The sequence below is a fragment of the Lonchura striata genome, chromosome 1A, assembly GCF_050655825.1.
Source record: "Lonchura striata isolate lonStrDom1 chromosome 1A, ASM5065582v1, whole genome shotgun sequence".
In the NCBI taxonomy this organism is placed as follows: domain Eukaryota; kingdom Metazoa; phylum Chordata; class Aves; order Passeriformes; family Estrildidae; genus Lonchura; species Lonchura striata.
Genome location: NC_140741.1, coordinates 67,094,516 through 67,109,566, shown reverse-complemented (window position 1 = coordinate 67,109,566; position 15,051 = coordinate 67,094,516). Strand labels below are relative to the sequence as shown.

At 35.0% G+C, this 15,051-nt stretch overlaps 1 protein-coding gene and 1 long non-coding RNA gene across 10 annotated transcripts in view; one reads left to right on the top strand and one right to left on the bottom strand.

The window, feature by feature from the left end:
• LOC110475443 (uncharacterized) overlaps positions 1 to 15,051 on the bottom strand; it is a 108,425-nt gene that overhangs the window by 41,132 nt on the left and 52,242 nt on the right. For 2 of the 4 annotated variants that reach the window (XR_014952256.1, XR_014952259.1), the window contains exon 2: positions 7 to 14,658. This is a non-coding gene — a long non-coding RNA (uncharacterized LOC110475443). The remainder of the gene's footprint in view (positions 1 to 6; positions 14,659 to 15,051) is intronic. The other 2 variants (XR_014952258.1, XR_014952257.1) reach the window with 2 other exon arrangements.
• PCLO (piccolo presynaptic cytomatrix protein) overlaps positions 1 to 15,051 on the top strand; it is a 318,666-nt gene that overhangs the window by 298,245 nt on the left and 5,370 nt on the right. For all 6 annotated transcript variants that reach the window (XM_021539594.4, XM_085569964.1, XM_021539596.4 and 3 more), the window contains 2 exons: positions 10,053 to 10,187; positions 10,771 to 10,916. In XM_021539594.4, the coding sequence (XP_021395269.3) occupies positions 10,053 to 10,187; positions 10,771 to 10,916 (281 nt within the window). The remainder of the gene's footprint in view (positions 1 to 10,052; positions 10,188 to 10,770; positions 10,917 to 15,051) is intronic.

The window sequence follows — 15,051 nt, the reverse complement described above, 5'->3', positions numbered from 1 at the left end:
GCATACCTGTCTTCCACATGAACAGTCAGTGCAGAAGCTTTTGCTCTGGTACCCAAGCTGTGCAGCACACACGGCTGTGCTCTCCAGTGTGTAGCTCCAGGGAGGTATGAGCAAGACTTTAAGCATATTTCACTGAAAGTGCCTCAGAGCTGCAGTATAAATCTGAGGGGGAATCTGGAAATCATGATGTGAGGAGTGAATAGGCTTGTTCTCACCAAAAATTTTCATCTCCAGCTATCATGATAGTATGCCTACTAGGTTTATGGCACAAAAGAGTGCTAACATATTGTGCTAGGTTGGGTATGTGTATGGATGTTTTTGTGTATACAAATGCCATCTTCCACCTCCTTCTCAAAGAAAGCCTTATTAAGTTACATATGCCAGCATGTGTTAAGTAATTTTTTTGTGGGCTATAAATGACTCGGCCAAGCTGTGAAATGAAACAGCTTGTTCCACTGCACTAACAGTGCAGGCTCAGTGCTTATTGTCTGTGCAGAAAATGTTCGATGAGTCACTCTCCAAACGAAGCCACATCATATGTGGTTCTTACACCAAGTCCTTGTCACTGAGAATACATCCTTGTGATAGAACAGCTTTATGACAAAGAGAAAATATCAAAATATATTTTAATTGCATTTTCAGTCAGAAAACAGTAGTAATTTTTTTTTCAGTTTGATTACCACTTTTAAAAACTTCAGCCTGTCTAGTAAAACTAAACCTGTATTAGATATTTAGGTAACATCTGCTCTTGAAGTTAGAATTTTACCTTTTAACTGGTTTTCTATTTATTTTTCTAATGAAATAAAATCTCTTAAGACATGCATATAATTTTATCCATCTGCCTTTGAAGGTTTTTTGGTTATTTTCGTTAGACTATATGTCCAAAACACTACAAGTAATAAAAAATCACTACTTAAACAGCCCTCTGCCAAAGCAAATAGAGTTCTTAAGTGTTCCTGTTATGCAACACATTCTTGAGTTTAAATTCAAATGCAACACGACTGGCTTTGCTTCTGCCTGACCCACAAGTTTAGCAAACATTATATAAATAAACTTTGCTTTCACGTCATTCTTCCCACCTCTGAGTGGTCAGCAGGTTTTCTAACAGAAAACTACTTTTTGCAAATGCAACCTGCAAGCATTTTTGTTTAATTCTTTTCAATTTTTAGCTATTTTTTAGGGAATACATTGTTCTTACAACATTTTCTAAATACTCAGTGTATTTTAATTTAGGTTGGTGAATACTGTTTATACCCCAAGTACAAGACATTCTGTTCAAATTATTTGTCTCTCTTTGGATTCCCAAAAGTAAATACAATAAATGCAAAACCTGCTTGGTAATCTAATCTAGCTTTCCTCTCCTGATATTATGCTACATAAGACTTCTGAATTATGTTTATAATTATTCGATCTTCTTTATTTTATATTAAGGACATTTTCCATTATCTCTTATTACCATTCAGGTGACTAATTTTTTCTCCCCTTAAAGTGCTTATATTATTTCCATTCTACTTTCATCATATTGTTACATAAGACAATCCATTTCCTAGGATTTCCAGTGTTTCAAACCAGAATGTCTAATTTTTCAAAATCAAGTGGACACAATGAATAAATAAATCTCTTGTGATACTCACACCTTCATATGTATATTCAGAGTGAAAAGGTGTAAAATTTTTCATTATTTTGACACAGAAAGTGAAGGCTGTCTCAGAAGGGATTTTGTAATTCCAGACTATGTTGAACTCTCAAAATCTTGCATATCAAAACTAAAACAAAAAAGTCTTTACCATGAGAGAGGGAAAGTAGCTTAAAATATGTCATTTTTTAATGAGAACCTAAGCAAATCTAGCAAAATCCTCCCTATTTTTGTATACGTGAGACCCATTTTTTGTTCTCGTATTGACATGGGAAAAAAGTGCAGACTCAGTCGTCCTACTTTAGTAAAATATTTCTTATGTGTTACACAGAGATTATTGTAGCATTGTGCAAATACTTGACTGAACTGTTGTTATGTCAAATTCAGACTTTTGCAGGCAGTTTGCAATTTTTTTTCTCCCTTTAGCAAAACATTTTGTCCTTGGTAAAGCTGCAGTAGAATAAGCTTAAATAGTCAAGGTTCAGGTTGCTCTGTACGTTCGGCATTAGTTTTCTTCTTCTCTGTGTATGAAGGTTTTTTTAATACAAAAAGCCAGGGCAAAATGTGCTTTTCATCATCAAAATTTCAGATGTGCTGTGGCAAGCCATCTTTTATGCAATTGAATCTGCAGTGTCTGATATGTCTCATTATGTAAGATGCTAAAGTTGTGAAGACTATGAATAGATATTTAGACTTGGGCAGTGATTTATGGTGAGGATGAAAAGGAAAAAAGGTGGTTGAAGAGAGTATTTTCTCCTGAGATTGCACAGTTTCCCCTTTCAGATTCAGGCTGCACCTATCTTTGTAGTTCAATTAACATCACAGGAATAATTTCAACCATCATTTTATCTTTCTCTCAAGTTTTAGTTTTCTCTAAAGTTGTGGAAAATTATAGAGCTGTAAATTTTAATTTTGATGCTTTTAGCCTAGTTTCATTGGCTAAAAATCTGTTTTCTAAATGAAAGGCGTTAACTTGCCTCTCCACTAACACTAAAAATGCAGGCATTACCCCCAAAAGCATTTATCCATCCAAAAAGCAAAAGCTTAAGAAGGTATTTTCTCTACTGCCTACAAAATTCAGGGAGTTTCCATTAGACATAAACATTTCCTTATGACTAACCCTGTCATTATTTTGTAATTATAAATCAGAGATAAATTTTGGGGAAATCCAGTATTTGAAGGAAGTGCAGAGAGCATGTTGATAGAATTATCAGTTTAGAACACAAGAATTTTCTTCCACAGAAGTGGAAGATATAAATAAGTCATAATCTAGTAGGATGAGTTGTGTAAATATCTTGACTTCCCTCACTTCATTTTCTTTCTCTCTCTTGCTATTACCAGTCAAATCCACACAGGTATATACTGTGTTCATCTTCATTGTTGAAATCAACCTGGGGAGTAATCGCTGATCATCTAAATTTGATATTTACAGGTGTCATTATTTTCCCTCCATTTGTTCCAAATATCTCTATGGCACAGGGACAAGTCTGGCTAGATTATTGGAAATAAAAAATCTTACTGGATAAAGCCTCTGGATCTTCTATACTGTCATTTATACTTAGGCAACTTCTGATACAAGTGAAACTCTTTCACCACATTCACCTCCTCTAACATTATTCCTTCATTACACTCCTCCCACCGCCTCACTTTTCCTACAACATTTTAGAAAGTCACACAACAGAAATAAAGTTGGTTGAAAGTGGATTGGAACATGTCTTTATTTTTCATATTTGAGCATATTGCGAAGTATCAGTGTTATTTTCCCACACATCACATTACTTCAGATCAAAAATTTTTATATATGGTATCAATGTATAGTCAGAATTGAGTTTTGGTTTCGTTTATTTTTTTGGTTTGTTTTGAATTTTTCTTTCAAAAAAAAAAAAATAATAAAACCTATGAATTAGGGGCACACATAGAATGACCAATAAATGGAACAGAGCTTATATTTTTTTCTGGGAACTATTCCAGGCAAAATACTTTCTCTGTTTTGAAAATATATTTTGTACAACAGGTTCTTTTTTACTTAAAATAAGGACTTGGGGCATACAGGCTAAATTTCTGCACAGGTATATTTAAATTTCTCTCAGCAGTGAGCCTGGTAGGTCTGAGAATCACAATATAAAGCTGTCAGTGTTTTCATATGCCTGAGCCTCAAAGTCAGCCCTGCTCAGTGCCCACAAAATTGTAAATTGTGTTTGCTGTGAGCAAAGATCCTGAGTTCTGCTCCTCTCTCCCATTACATGATTGCATGTGCATCGCTTCTGAGGACACTGGGAGATATTAATGAAAGACCTTCCTTGCTCATCCCAGAATATACAGCCTGTCCTCAGCAGTGCACAGTGCAAGGTAAGGAGAGGGAAGCAAAAAAGAGAGGAGCTCCTTTGGTTTCTGTCTGTTCCCAGAGAGAACCATTTATCAGGAGGGGACTGAGCTTGGTGTCTCATAGGAGAATGGCTCCCTGCACACAGTGTCCCTGCCTGTGTCACATAAGGCATAGAATAAATCATAATAACACCCAGCTCCTCTTTTGTAACACCACACAGCCTTTCCACAGTCAGATTAGAGAAGACTGAACACATATTAGGGACCCTTAGCAGCAGGAGTTCCTCTTCAGAGCAGAGATAGATAAATAAAACCTTTCTTTGAGCTTCATTTTGTCCCATGAGCTGTTGATTGCACTGTGAAGAGCAAACTGAGTATCCAGTTGCAAGGAATTTCAGATCATATTCACCCTCATATTTATTGAGACAGACCAATGGTAGTAATCCCAACATGTATTTAAAACACTGTGAGACAGGAGGTAGTTAAAACTGTATTAGATGTCTAATTTTTCTTACTGCAGAAAAAAAAAAGAATATAAAACCAGCTTACAAGAGAAAACTGTGGCAATTTTCATATCAAACAAAATATATGTGCAAAAGGTAAAAGACAAAAAGAAGAAAATAAAAAAAATCATAAGGACAGAAAATGTTGGAACCTGTAAGCATTGAGAAGCATTGTTTATAAAGGCTATTCATCATTATTTTGCAGCAGCTTTGCCAGTAGCTCATGCCCCAGCAAGAGGATGAAAGGCATGAATACAAACTGCTAGTACTGCAAGTAACTTGTGTGATGGTAAAAAAAGGAAAAAAATAAAAAGAGAGAGAAAGATTTGCTTTTAAAAAGAGTAGAAGGTGTGGAAGGTTTTGGCTGGCATTTTAACTTCTTGATAGATGTATGTTTAAAATTATACAGAATACTTTCGCTTTACCTTCAGCTGGAGTAGTTTAGCTCTAATACTGAAATATATATACTATATATATATATATATGTATAGCCTACTATTTGCAGTAATACTGACTTATTTATTGCAATAAGATCATGTTATCTTGTTTTTCTGAAGTACAGTTGTCTGCTGGAGGATGAACATCTGATTCTTAAAATAGCAATAAAGGAATCCAGAAGAAGCATATTTCTTGGTACAACAGCACTGTGTTAGAAAATTATGTTTGTAGGAGCTTCATGGGTTACTGTGGAGACATTCTTGACAGTGGCAAGGTCCTCATCAACCTTCCTCAGACTGTTTTCCCCTGGGATCACACTCCAAAGTTGTGTCCATGTTTACACGATCAAAGTCCCTCTCTTCACAGAAAACCCAGTTTCAGTTACTGAACCCAAACAACTCTAAGAGATATTATTAACTCCATTTCTGAGAGATGAAATCTAAGATCAGAAAGCTACTAGGGAACATTGGTCTTGTGAGAGAACCCATCTTTTTTGTGTTGTCTTTAATCATGTCCCATATTTTGAAGATGTAATTTTGTCCTTTTTTTAATTCAAGTTTTCAAGGCTTAGATTGGAATCTCAGATTACTTAGGTTTTATGATGTGCTATGTTCTAACTCTCTAAATATTGCAAACATATCCTAACATAGGTGAATACAAGATTTTGTTTATTTAAGAAATACATCTGCATAGGAATATTTGATTTGTTTTATTCTGGAATATATTATTTCTCATTATACCATGCTAGAGATAACCATCCAAGTCCAAGTCATTAAATATCTGTGAGACAAACAGCAGTTCAGTACATCAAAAAATTCCTTTATTCTATCAATAAACACTGTACAGAACCCTAAGATTCATTAATTTAATTTCTCAGTGTATCAAAACAGATAAAGACCTAAGGAGATTATGCATCTCTTCAGTATCACTGGGAGCTGTTTAGAAGGATCTTCCTCTGATTTAAAATTTTTCAGAGTGTCTGGCTCCTGAAGCTCCAGAAGAGCATTTCCTACCTATTTTGTAAACAATAATTTCATCTATAAGCTTCATTTGAAAAGAAGAATGCTGGGAAATATTTCTTAATATTTTTCCCCTTGTATTTTCCCCTGCTCTAGTACCCCCCAGTCAATCTTCTGGAACAGGAGAGCCCATACCAATTTATACACAATTATGAAAAAAAATGCCAGTTTATGTATTTTCCTGATTCTGTATTCTGGCCATCTGGCATCCACTCAGGAAATTACTCAAGTATGATGTTTATCAAGTAGCAGCATTTAGGCATCTCATATTTAAATTTCCAAGTTTAACCTACTCATACGTTATCCATCTATGTGAAAATACACAAAGTCAGAAAGAAATTCAACTTATTCTAAGATAAAAGTGAAAATTATCTCAGAACTTTACATTTAGACAATTGAACTGAATAAAATTCCTGCTATTCTGCAGTGAGATTTACCTGCTTATTTAATCCATTGCTGAATTGGCCTTGATAACATGGAATGATGGGAGGCAGCTACTTCTGTCTTGGGTAATTCTGTTTGACAGCAGGTATTTGGTTAAAAAGGACTGGGAGCACAATCCATACTTGTCAATCTCTGGAACTGTCAACAACAGTGAAGATGACACATCCTGTGATTTACAACAGCAGTCAATTAAAACTAATAGCAAAACTAATTAACCTTTCACAATGCAGAGCGTGATAGTTCTACTAGAACAACAACTTGCTGTTGCCATCACCACAGTAAATTTAAACTCCTTGACTTCTCAAATACCTTGTAGCAAATTAGTTAATAACCACCTCCATTTAATAGCTAATTAATTAATAATAAATATAATCTTCTAAAAAGAGGTGTCCATTCATAAAAAAAGGCATGAATATTTTTTATCCTATGTATAGATATAGATATATTTAAAAATATATTGCCTACAGTTGGCATGTTACAAAGGTGAACACTATGATGCTGTGCATGACTGTGATCCTCTTGTGGTATATCAATAAGTGTGCATTTGATACATATGAAACAGGTAAAATATCACACTAATTCATCTTAAATATCTCTTATCCTTTTTAATTTTTACTCTAACATATGGTTGTAGAACATCTCTTTTTCACTCCTTGTTTCCTAAGCTAAGGTAGACAGTAATTTTTTAGTGTTTTACTGTATGGTTCCTTGCTGCTGTGATAATCCTGGTTTGCACTTCTTTAATCTGAAAATAATTTTTATTGAGGGAAATGTTACTACTCAAGTTAAAAATTGTTTTTCACTTCTTTGGGAAACCATATTAGTACTACACTAAAAAGAGATGAAATATCACTTTTTCAGAGTTCAATTGTAGCATTTATCATCATCCTATCAGTTCCATTCTCACATTGTTTATGATTGATGTTTTCTAAACTTATATAAGAAGGCAAAAGACTGTGACTGGGCGCTGTATATTTTGATTTATTCCTACCAATGCAACCCTTGAGGTTATCCAATCCCATGACACCCTGAAGAAATTTATTTCTGTCACAGCAAACATGACATTCATGAGAAATTCATGTCCAGCTCAGACCACCTTGAACTTTCGTCAGCTCTAAGATGGTTCACTACAGACTATTCCCTTTATCACTATATCAATCATTTTCATTTAAAGAATCAACTCCACAAAACAAGGCATATGTGCTCTATTTTTGCACACCCACCAAAGAAAGATGTATGGAACTTATATATGAGAAAGGGGGAGAAGCTACACAATACAAGGAAATAGGAATCCCTTCTGAGTGTACAAAACTTTGGTGGGTTCTGAAGTGATGATTTATTTCAGTGTAATGTTTCATAAGCCTGGTGTTAAGGCTCTGTCCCTCATGCTGTGGGAGAAATGAAAATTAGTATGGAAGCAAAATAAAGCTATAATCTTTCATGAGTTTGCAGCTGTAGATCATTGTTTTCCTCACAATGTTTAAATGGTTTAGCAGGATTGATTGTCCTGAAGAGTATCTGGCAATATAGAACAGTCCATGGAAAATTTCCAGATGCTGAGAAATAGTGTAGGAATATTTAAATATAACTTGCTGGAAGCATATATCCTTTTTTCTGGCTCACAACATCACAAGGGGCACCCAAACCACCTCATCTCATCTTAAACTGAATGTACACCTAAATGAAAAAGGAGGCACTAAGGCAATCAAGATGAGGTCCTAACAACTAATGCAAATAGAGCTTAAAGGACAGACAGGGAATAAAGAAAATAAGCCAAGTACATTTTCCAGAAAAGCCTGTGATTAACTAAAAATTGCCTGAAAGTAATATTAGGTTTGTCCTACTAGTGTCCATACTGGGCTTCTTTTCATGTTTCTGGGAGTCAGTGCAAAAGCCAATACTGATCACAAATTCAGATTTAAACATCTTTGAGGTGTGTCATGTCTTCATCTGCAATTTGAGAATTTTATCTTCAGAGAAAAGAAGGAATAATTTTGTCTTGCATTTCTTTCAAGCCATTCAAAATCCATAGTTTAACCAAGATGGGTCCAATGGAAACTCAACACTTTTCAGGGGAAGGGCATTATAAGAACAGGGATATAATGAACAATAACAGGGACATTGTTGGCCATTCCTTTTTGATCACAGCTAACAATGATCTTTTCTGTTGGCATCACAAGATGAAGACTTCATTATCTTTGCACAGCCATGCAGCAGGAAAATATTGCATATTCAAACCTATAGGAATGGCTTTCTGATTATTAAATATTGTGAAAGAATCACTTGCCTCATAATGGGTCCTCTCATACCTTAGAAACAATAGAAGAAATGCTGGCTCAGCTGAAGCTGAATTACAAATTTATTTGGGAATGTAACTAAATTAAATTCCAGCTTAGTTGTGATTATTAGTTATTACACTTTTACTCATGATCCCTCAAACTATTTTAAGTAGAAAAATAGAATTGACATCTGTGAAACAGAAGCTGTCATTTTTAGAGGGTGTTATTCAAATTTGATTATACATTTGTGGTAAAAGAAGTAATCTTTACATGCCACTTGTCAACTTAATACTATTTAATTGAGAACCATCTCCAGATGTATCATAATTGTTTACATTCTGCAGAGTTGCTTTGCACCTTACAGCATCCTGGCACAAGATTCTAGAATTTCCAGTAAAGTGTTAAATCCTGCTGGCACCAGAAATTATGTAATAAAAAAAAATCCTAGTTGCTTTACGGCTTGATTTCTTTTGAACTAACATCTAAAGTGAAGAGAAATAATATTTTCAGTAGCAGGACATAGATATAGAAGCACAACCTCACTAGGAGATGATGTTAGTATGGAGAGAATTGAGCTGAGGATGCTCTTCTCCCTCCCCCATAGGCATTTAGGAGATGCAGCCCTGCTCCTCTCTGCCTGGCTTCTGTAAAGGCTCGTGGGAGGACAGGCAGGGGAAAGGCAAAAGAGCTTTGTCTACATTTCCTTCCATGCCTTCTCTCCATCTCTGAACTGATTTAGAGAGAAATTCATAAAATGTAGAAATAATGGTGCTGTATTTCTACCCACATAAGCAGAGAAATTGCTTTTAATTTTAAAGGTCACTCTAGGCCCTTTGCTTTAAACTGTGTGAGTGATATTGCTCCATGTATGTAGGAAGGTGAAATCTGACTTCACCAGCCTTACTTCATTGCCTTTGAATATCTTACTTTTAACACTCTATTGAAAGTTCTCTTTCTTCTTTTCTTCCATTTTTTCTTTTTAAAATGAGATAACTTCAGAGTCTTGTAGTAAATGTTTCTGAAAAGGTGAATTGCAGTGACCGTTATGTGACTTGTAATAACTCCTAGAGAAATTTCTATTCTTGGGAAAAAAGTTCCACTGAGGCAAATAAATTCTGAAGTATACAACTAGTTATACAAGTGTATGGCATGTGCCTACCATTTGCTCATCCAAGCTGTACATTTTCCTTACATTCCTGACATAAAATTATGAGCTATAAGTATATCTCTAAAAACTATAAGAAAAAAAACAAAAACAAACCAAAACTAAATTAAGCAAACAAAACAAACAAAAAACCAAACCAAAAGAGAAAAAAAAAAAACCATAAAATTTTACTTCTCTCCAAGTTAGAAAGATACATTTGGTTTCCTTTCACATTACTGAGGGTTGCTTTTTCTGCTTTTCCAGGTAAAACACAGGTTATGGGTGAAATCAAGATTGCATTAAAGAAGGAAATGAAGACAGATGGAGAACAACTGATAGTAGAAATCCTCCAGTGCAGAAATATCACATACAAATTTAAATCTCCAGATCATCTTCCAGGTATCAGTAAGAAAACAGCTTCACCATACTTTGAAAACATTAAGTAGGTTGTATCTTAAGTCATTTTACATCATCACTAAAATGGAAAAGAAAATTGCTTCTTAGCCAGGATGACATATTATACAGTATTCTTTTTGAAATCCTTCTTTTCTCCTATGAGCAGCTTTAATGAAAGAAAAACATTTTGTGGAACCAAATTGACTATCAGAAGTTAATATTTTTAGTTTACTTTTTATTTTTAAAAATTAATCAATTTTAACTTTAGTAAAAATTATAAACCCCTAGGTAATCAAAGAACAGCTATAGCTAGTAGAATATTGTATTTTTGTGAAAAAAGCTGTTTAAAAACAAAATCTCATGTTCATAAGGATATTTTCATACATAGATAAAGACAGTCTCATAAACACAAAGTAATTGCTTTGGATTTAGTGGGATGGGTCCATTTCTACACCATAGGAATGAGAACAGAACATGACTTTGTAAAATATCAGTTTTTCATACAAATTCCCCTCTACTGAAATCATTAACAGCAAAGATTATTTAAAAGTTTCTGTATTTAACTCATTGAACTATTCTTCCCCAGACCTGTATGTGAAGCTGTATGTTGTCAATATCTCTACCCAAAAGAGAGTAATTAAGAAGAAAACCAGGGTATGCAGGCATGACCGAGAGCCTTCGTTCAATGAAACATTTAGATTTAGCTTGAGTCCTGCTGGGCATTCTCTTCAGGTAATTCTGCATTTTATTAAATCCTAATTTTTTATGTTGTCCATGCTGTGTTATGGGCATTTGAGCTTGATCTACTCAGTTGTTTGCTGAGAAGAGAAAACTACAAATAAAGTAACTCAGTTATATAATAATGAAGATATCAGGCTAGAGGAGACATTAAAAGATGTATTACTCCATCACACCACACTCATGAAGGGTATTTATAGATCAGGCCTGAAAATTTTAGGCTTGATCTGTTCTTAAAATCCCCCAGAGAAGGGAATTATACATACCTTCCAATAATAATTCCTTATGTATTTAGAAAGTTTAGTGCAATATCAAAATTAAATATGTCATATTTTTAAATTAAGCTCACTTATCCTTAAGTATCCTCACAAAGTACAGAGGAAAACTGATTTGCCTTCTTTTTAATTAAAAAAAAAAAAATAGGGTTTACATTGAAAGGCTGTTATTTTACTTCTTGTCTCCTTTTCCAGGCTGAGATATGTTCTTTTGCCTAAATGCTTAATCATTTTATCATTCTCTCCATTTCTCCAACTTCTTTAAAAGTTGTGGTACATAGAATTTGACACTATAGTCATAATCTCAGATGCTTAGAATTATTGATTATACCAAGCCAGATGCATTTGTAATGGAGTTGACTTTTTGTTAGTCTGTGACACATCAAATGATGCATGGAACTGGGTCAGGAATAGTCCCTCCACTGTGTTTTAGTTTCTTCTACAGATTTGGTTATATGGCCAGACTTGATTTTTTTAAGACAGGTTGGATTCAGTTTGTCCATCTTCATTTATTTTCACATTAGGAGATAGAAAAAGTGTAAGCCATATATCCATATTTCCTCCAGTCAGTAGAGAGGGATGAGCAATTCAAGGGGTATCTGCATGCCAACCTTAAAAGTCAGTGGAAGACCTTGATGGGCATATCAGCATCGAGTTAATGAACTTTGAAATTTGTCAAACCAACCTGAATAAGACATCTGCATTGTGGTGCCTAAAGTTAGTCTGAATTATCTAAGTGCCAACATTATGCTTATTGCTTGTATCATTAACATTACAGTCAAAATGGATGCTACTTACAAAACAAGACCCCCCAAAATAGATACTGTTTTTCCTGTGTTAACATGTCCTAACATCTTATTGTTTCAATAGACAAAATAAAAGACTATTTAAAAATTGACATTTTTTGAGAAAAGCCGAAGTGATCAATAAAGTCTTGCAAAATTTTAAGAGCTCCCATAAAAAAATTGTTTCCAGCAGTGGTTTGCAGAGGAAACTATATAGGGTAGGTCAGTGAAGAAGAATACAAAGAGTCCTATGGAAAAATAATCCATCAGGTTTTAAGGAGGGAGATAGCAAGTGACATATTTGTAAGAACAGTTAGCCTGAGACTTGACAGCATTCCTTTGGAACTGTGTGATACAAAGACGAGAGGGGGCTGAGGGGAGACCTCACTGTGTTCTTCAACATGTTCCTGAGGGGAAGCAGAAGGGCAGACACTGATCTGTTCACTGCTGTCACCTATGACAGGATTGAACAGCCTGAAGCAGAGTCAGGGAGGTTTAGGTTGTATGTCAGGAGAAAGTTTTTCACCCAGAGGGAGGTTGGGCACTGGAACAGGTTACCCAGGGAAGTGGTCATAGCACCAAACCTGGCAGAATTCAGGAAACATTTGGACAACACTATCAGGCACATGGTGCAATTACTGGGGTGCCATGCACAGGACCGAGAGTTTTATTCAATGGTCCTGACTGATGTCTTTAAACTCAGTATATTCTACAATTCTATGATTCTATGATATGTTCTGATGCTGCACACCAGAGATAAGAGAATGAAGGCCATAAAAATATCCTGCAAAAGTATCAAGGAAAAAGTTTAAACAAAGAAAAAGTGTTTCTGCTCATGAGTATTGGAGCTTGAGCTGTAAAATGTATTGCCTTTATATATTATAAGTGCTAAATATTTTCACACAAAAAGTAACTAAAAAAATTATAGGAGAAATTTACACATGAAAGACATCAAATTCTGTTAAATGCAAACTTACTGCTTGTGAGTCAGGATAGTCTGCAGACCTTAGGTATTTTGAGTGAGTGTAACTACGTAATTGCTTTGTTCTTATATTCTGCCTTAGACACTGCCCTCTGCACTTTTGCAAGCAAAATATTTGTCTGAAAAGAGCTTTAATCTGACTCAGTGCATCTGTTTTTATGTACTCTTCAAGCTCAACAGTCAATTTGTTCCTATGGTAAAGCATGAACCTAGATGATTTAAATGCTGAATTTGAGTGATGAACATTTAGAGCCAAAGAGATGAACACATTCCAAAGAGATTTAGCAGAGAGGGAAATTAAACAAACCCAGACTTTATAGAAAAAAAAAAAAATGGAACTGAAAGATGATGGGATGATAAGATCAGAGAGAGGAAGTAAGATGAGACCAAATATGATAATAATGAAAGGTACAATGTAAAGAGCGATGAGAACCAACAAGAAGCAGAAATTAAGACAAGGGAGTGTGGTCTAAAAATCAGCAGGAAGGGGTATGAATATTCACCATAAAAATGAATCCATGGGTGGTTGAGGAAAAAGAAGAAAAAAAAATTAAGAAAGGATTGAATTGTCTGGTACAGAGTATTGAGTATTATAAAAACCCTGGGGCTTAAAAACTAAGACTAGCTGATCTAGGATAACAAGACTGGAACTTAAAGCCTGAAACACAGAGGAACAAAGGATGAGAGACAGACAAGCTAGAGAAGATAGATCCTAGGGTTCCATCTGGGAGGAGTAGGGAGAAGGATCAAGGACACAGCTAATGAAAAATTGGATAATTTTTTTTCTGTCCCAAAACTGTTAATTGTCTCAGAATGAAAACATTTTGTAGAAAACATTTTGACAGTTTTCAGACAGGCACTTTCCTCAGCCCCTGGCAGTTTTTTCTTCACTTCTCTGATTTCCCTGTTCCTTGGTAACTCACCTGGGACCCTTCTGGAAAGCATTAAACTTCTCACTTGCCTTACTGCAATTAGACATACATAATGTCCTGTGCAAGGCTAATCAGAAAAACCCAGAAGAACAAATTTCACAGATGTTCTAGTTTGGCTTTCCAGCTTCTAGCAGTCCCTTCTTCAGCAAACACCAAAATTAGGTACCTAGAAAGCCATCAGCAGTTGAGGCAGGCTGCCTCGTTTCCTCAAGACACATTTTCTGATTAATGGAGTTTCCTATTAATTCAGTGCCTAAAAGTTTTCCCTTCTCAAACCTGTTGGTTGGTAGCCATTAGGTATCTAAACTGTCCAGGTTGCCAACTGATATCAAAACTTGGCAAGGAAGTAGGAAGCCTCTTCAGGAAAACATTTGCAAATTTCTTCCCTTTTGAAATTTATTTAAAATTTTATTTGTAATGTACAGTTTGCATTCTTAACATTTCTTTCCAAATCAGGATGGAAATCAGGATCCAAATTTAAAAAATTGTGAAGTTCTTGATTACAGAAAATTCCATTTCTTCTACAGACCTGTTACATTTCTGCTGCCATGTGATTACAGCAGAGTACAAAACCCTTGTGTTCTGTCATTTTTTTTCTAGCATAGATATTTGAAACCAAACAACAAAATACTCACTTTTCTCTCTTGCTGGTTCACATGGAGAATGACAGCCTCCTCCCATTATCAGTCATCAGTCACTTTCCTTGCTTGTTGCTCGTTGAGGTCTGCTTAGTAACTGAATATTGCAAACCTGCTGCTAATGCTGTCATGGAAATACAAATCTTCATTATTTCTTTTTCTTTTTGAAAAACTTAGGAAGTTAAAGAACACACACACAAAAAAAACACCAACCAACCAACCAAAAAAAAAAACCACCAAAAAACTCCCCCACGTTGTGCTTGTTAATTCAGTTACTTAAGAATTATGAAATGCTATAATATTTCTGAATATGTAACTGTAACTCATGCCATGAATTATACTTATTAACAAATGTACTTTCTTAAAAACATGTATAATGAACCTATAGAATGAGACAAGTGCTTCAGAAAAGTGTATAGTTTGCATGACACAAACCTCTTTCACTGGAAAATATGTGGTTGGATGACATTTCACAGAAAGCCTTGTACAGACTTCCACAGACTTAACAAGAACTGCT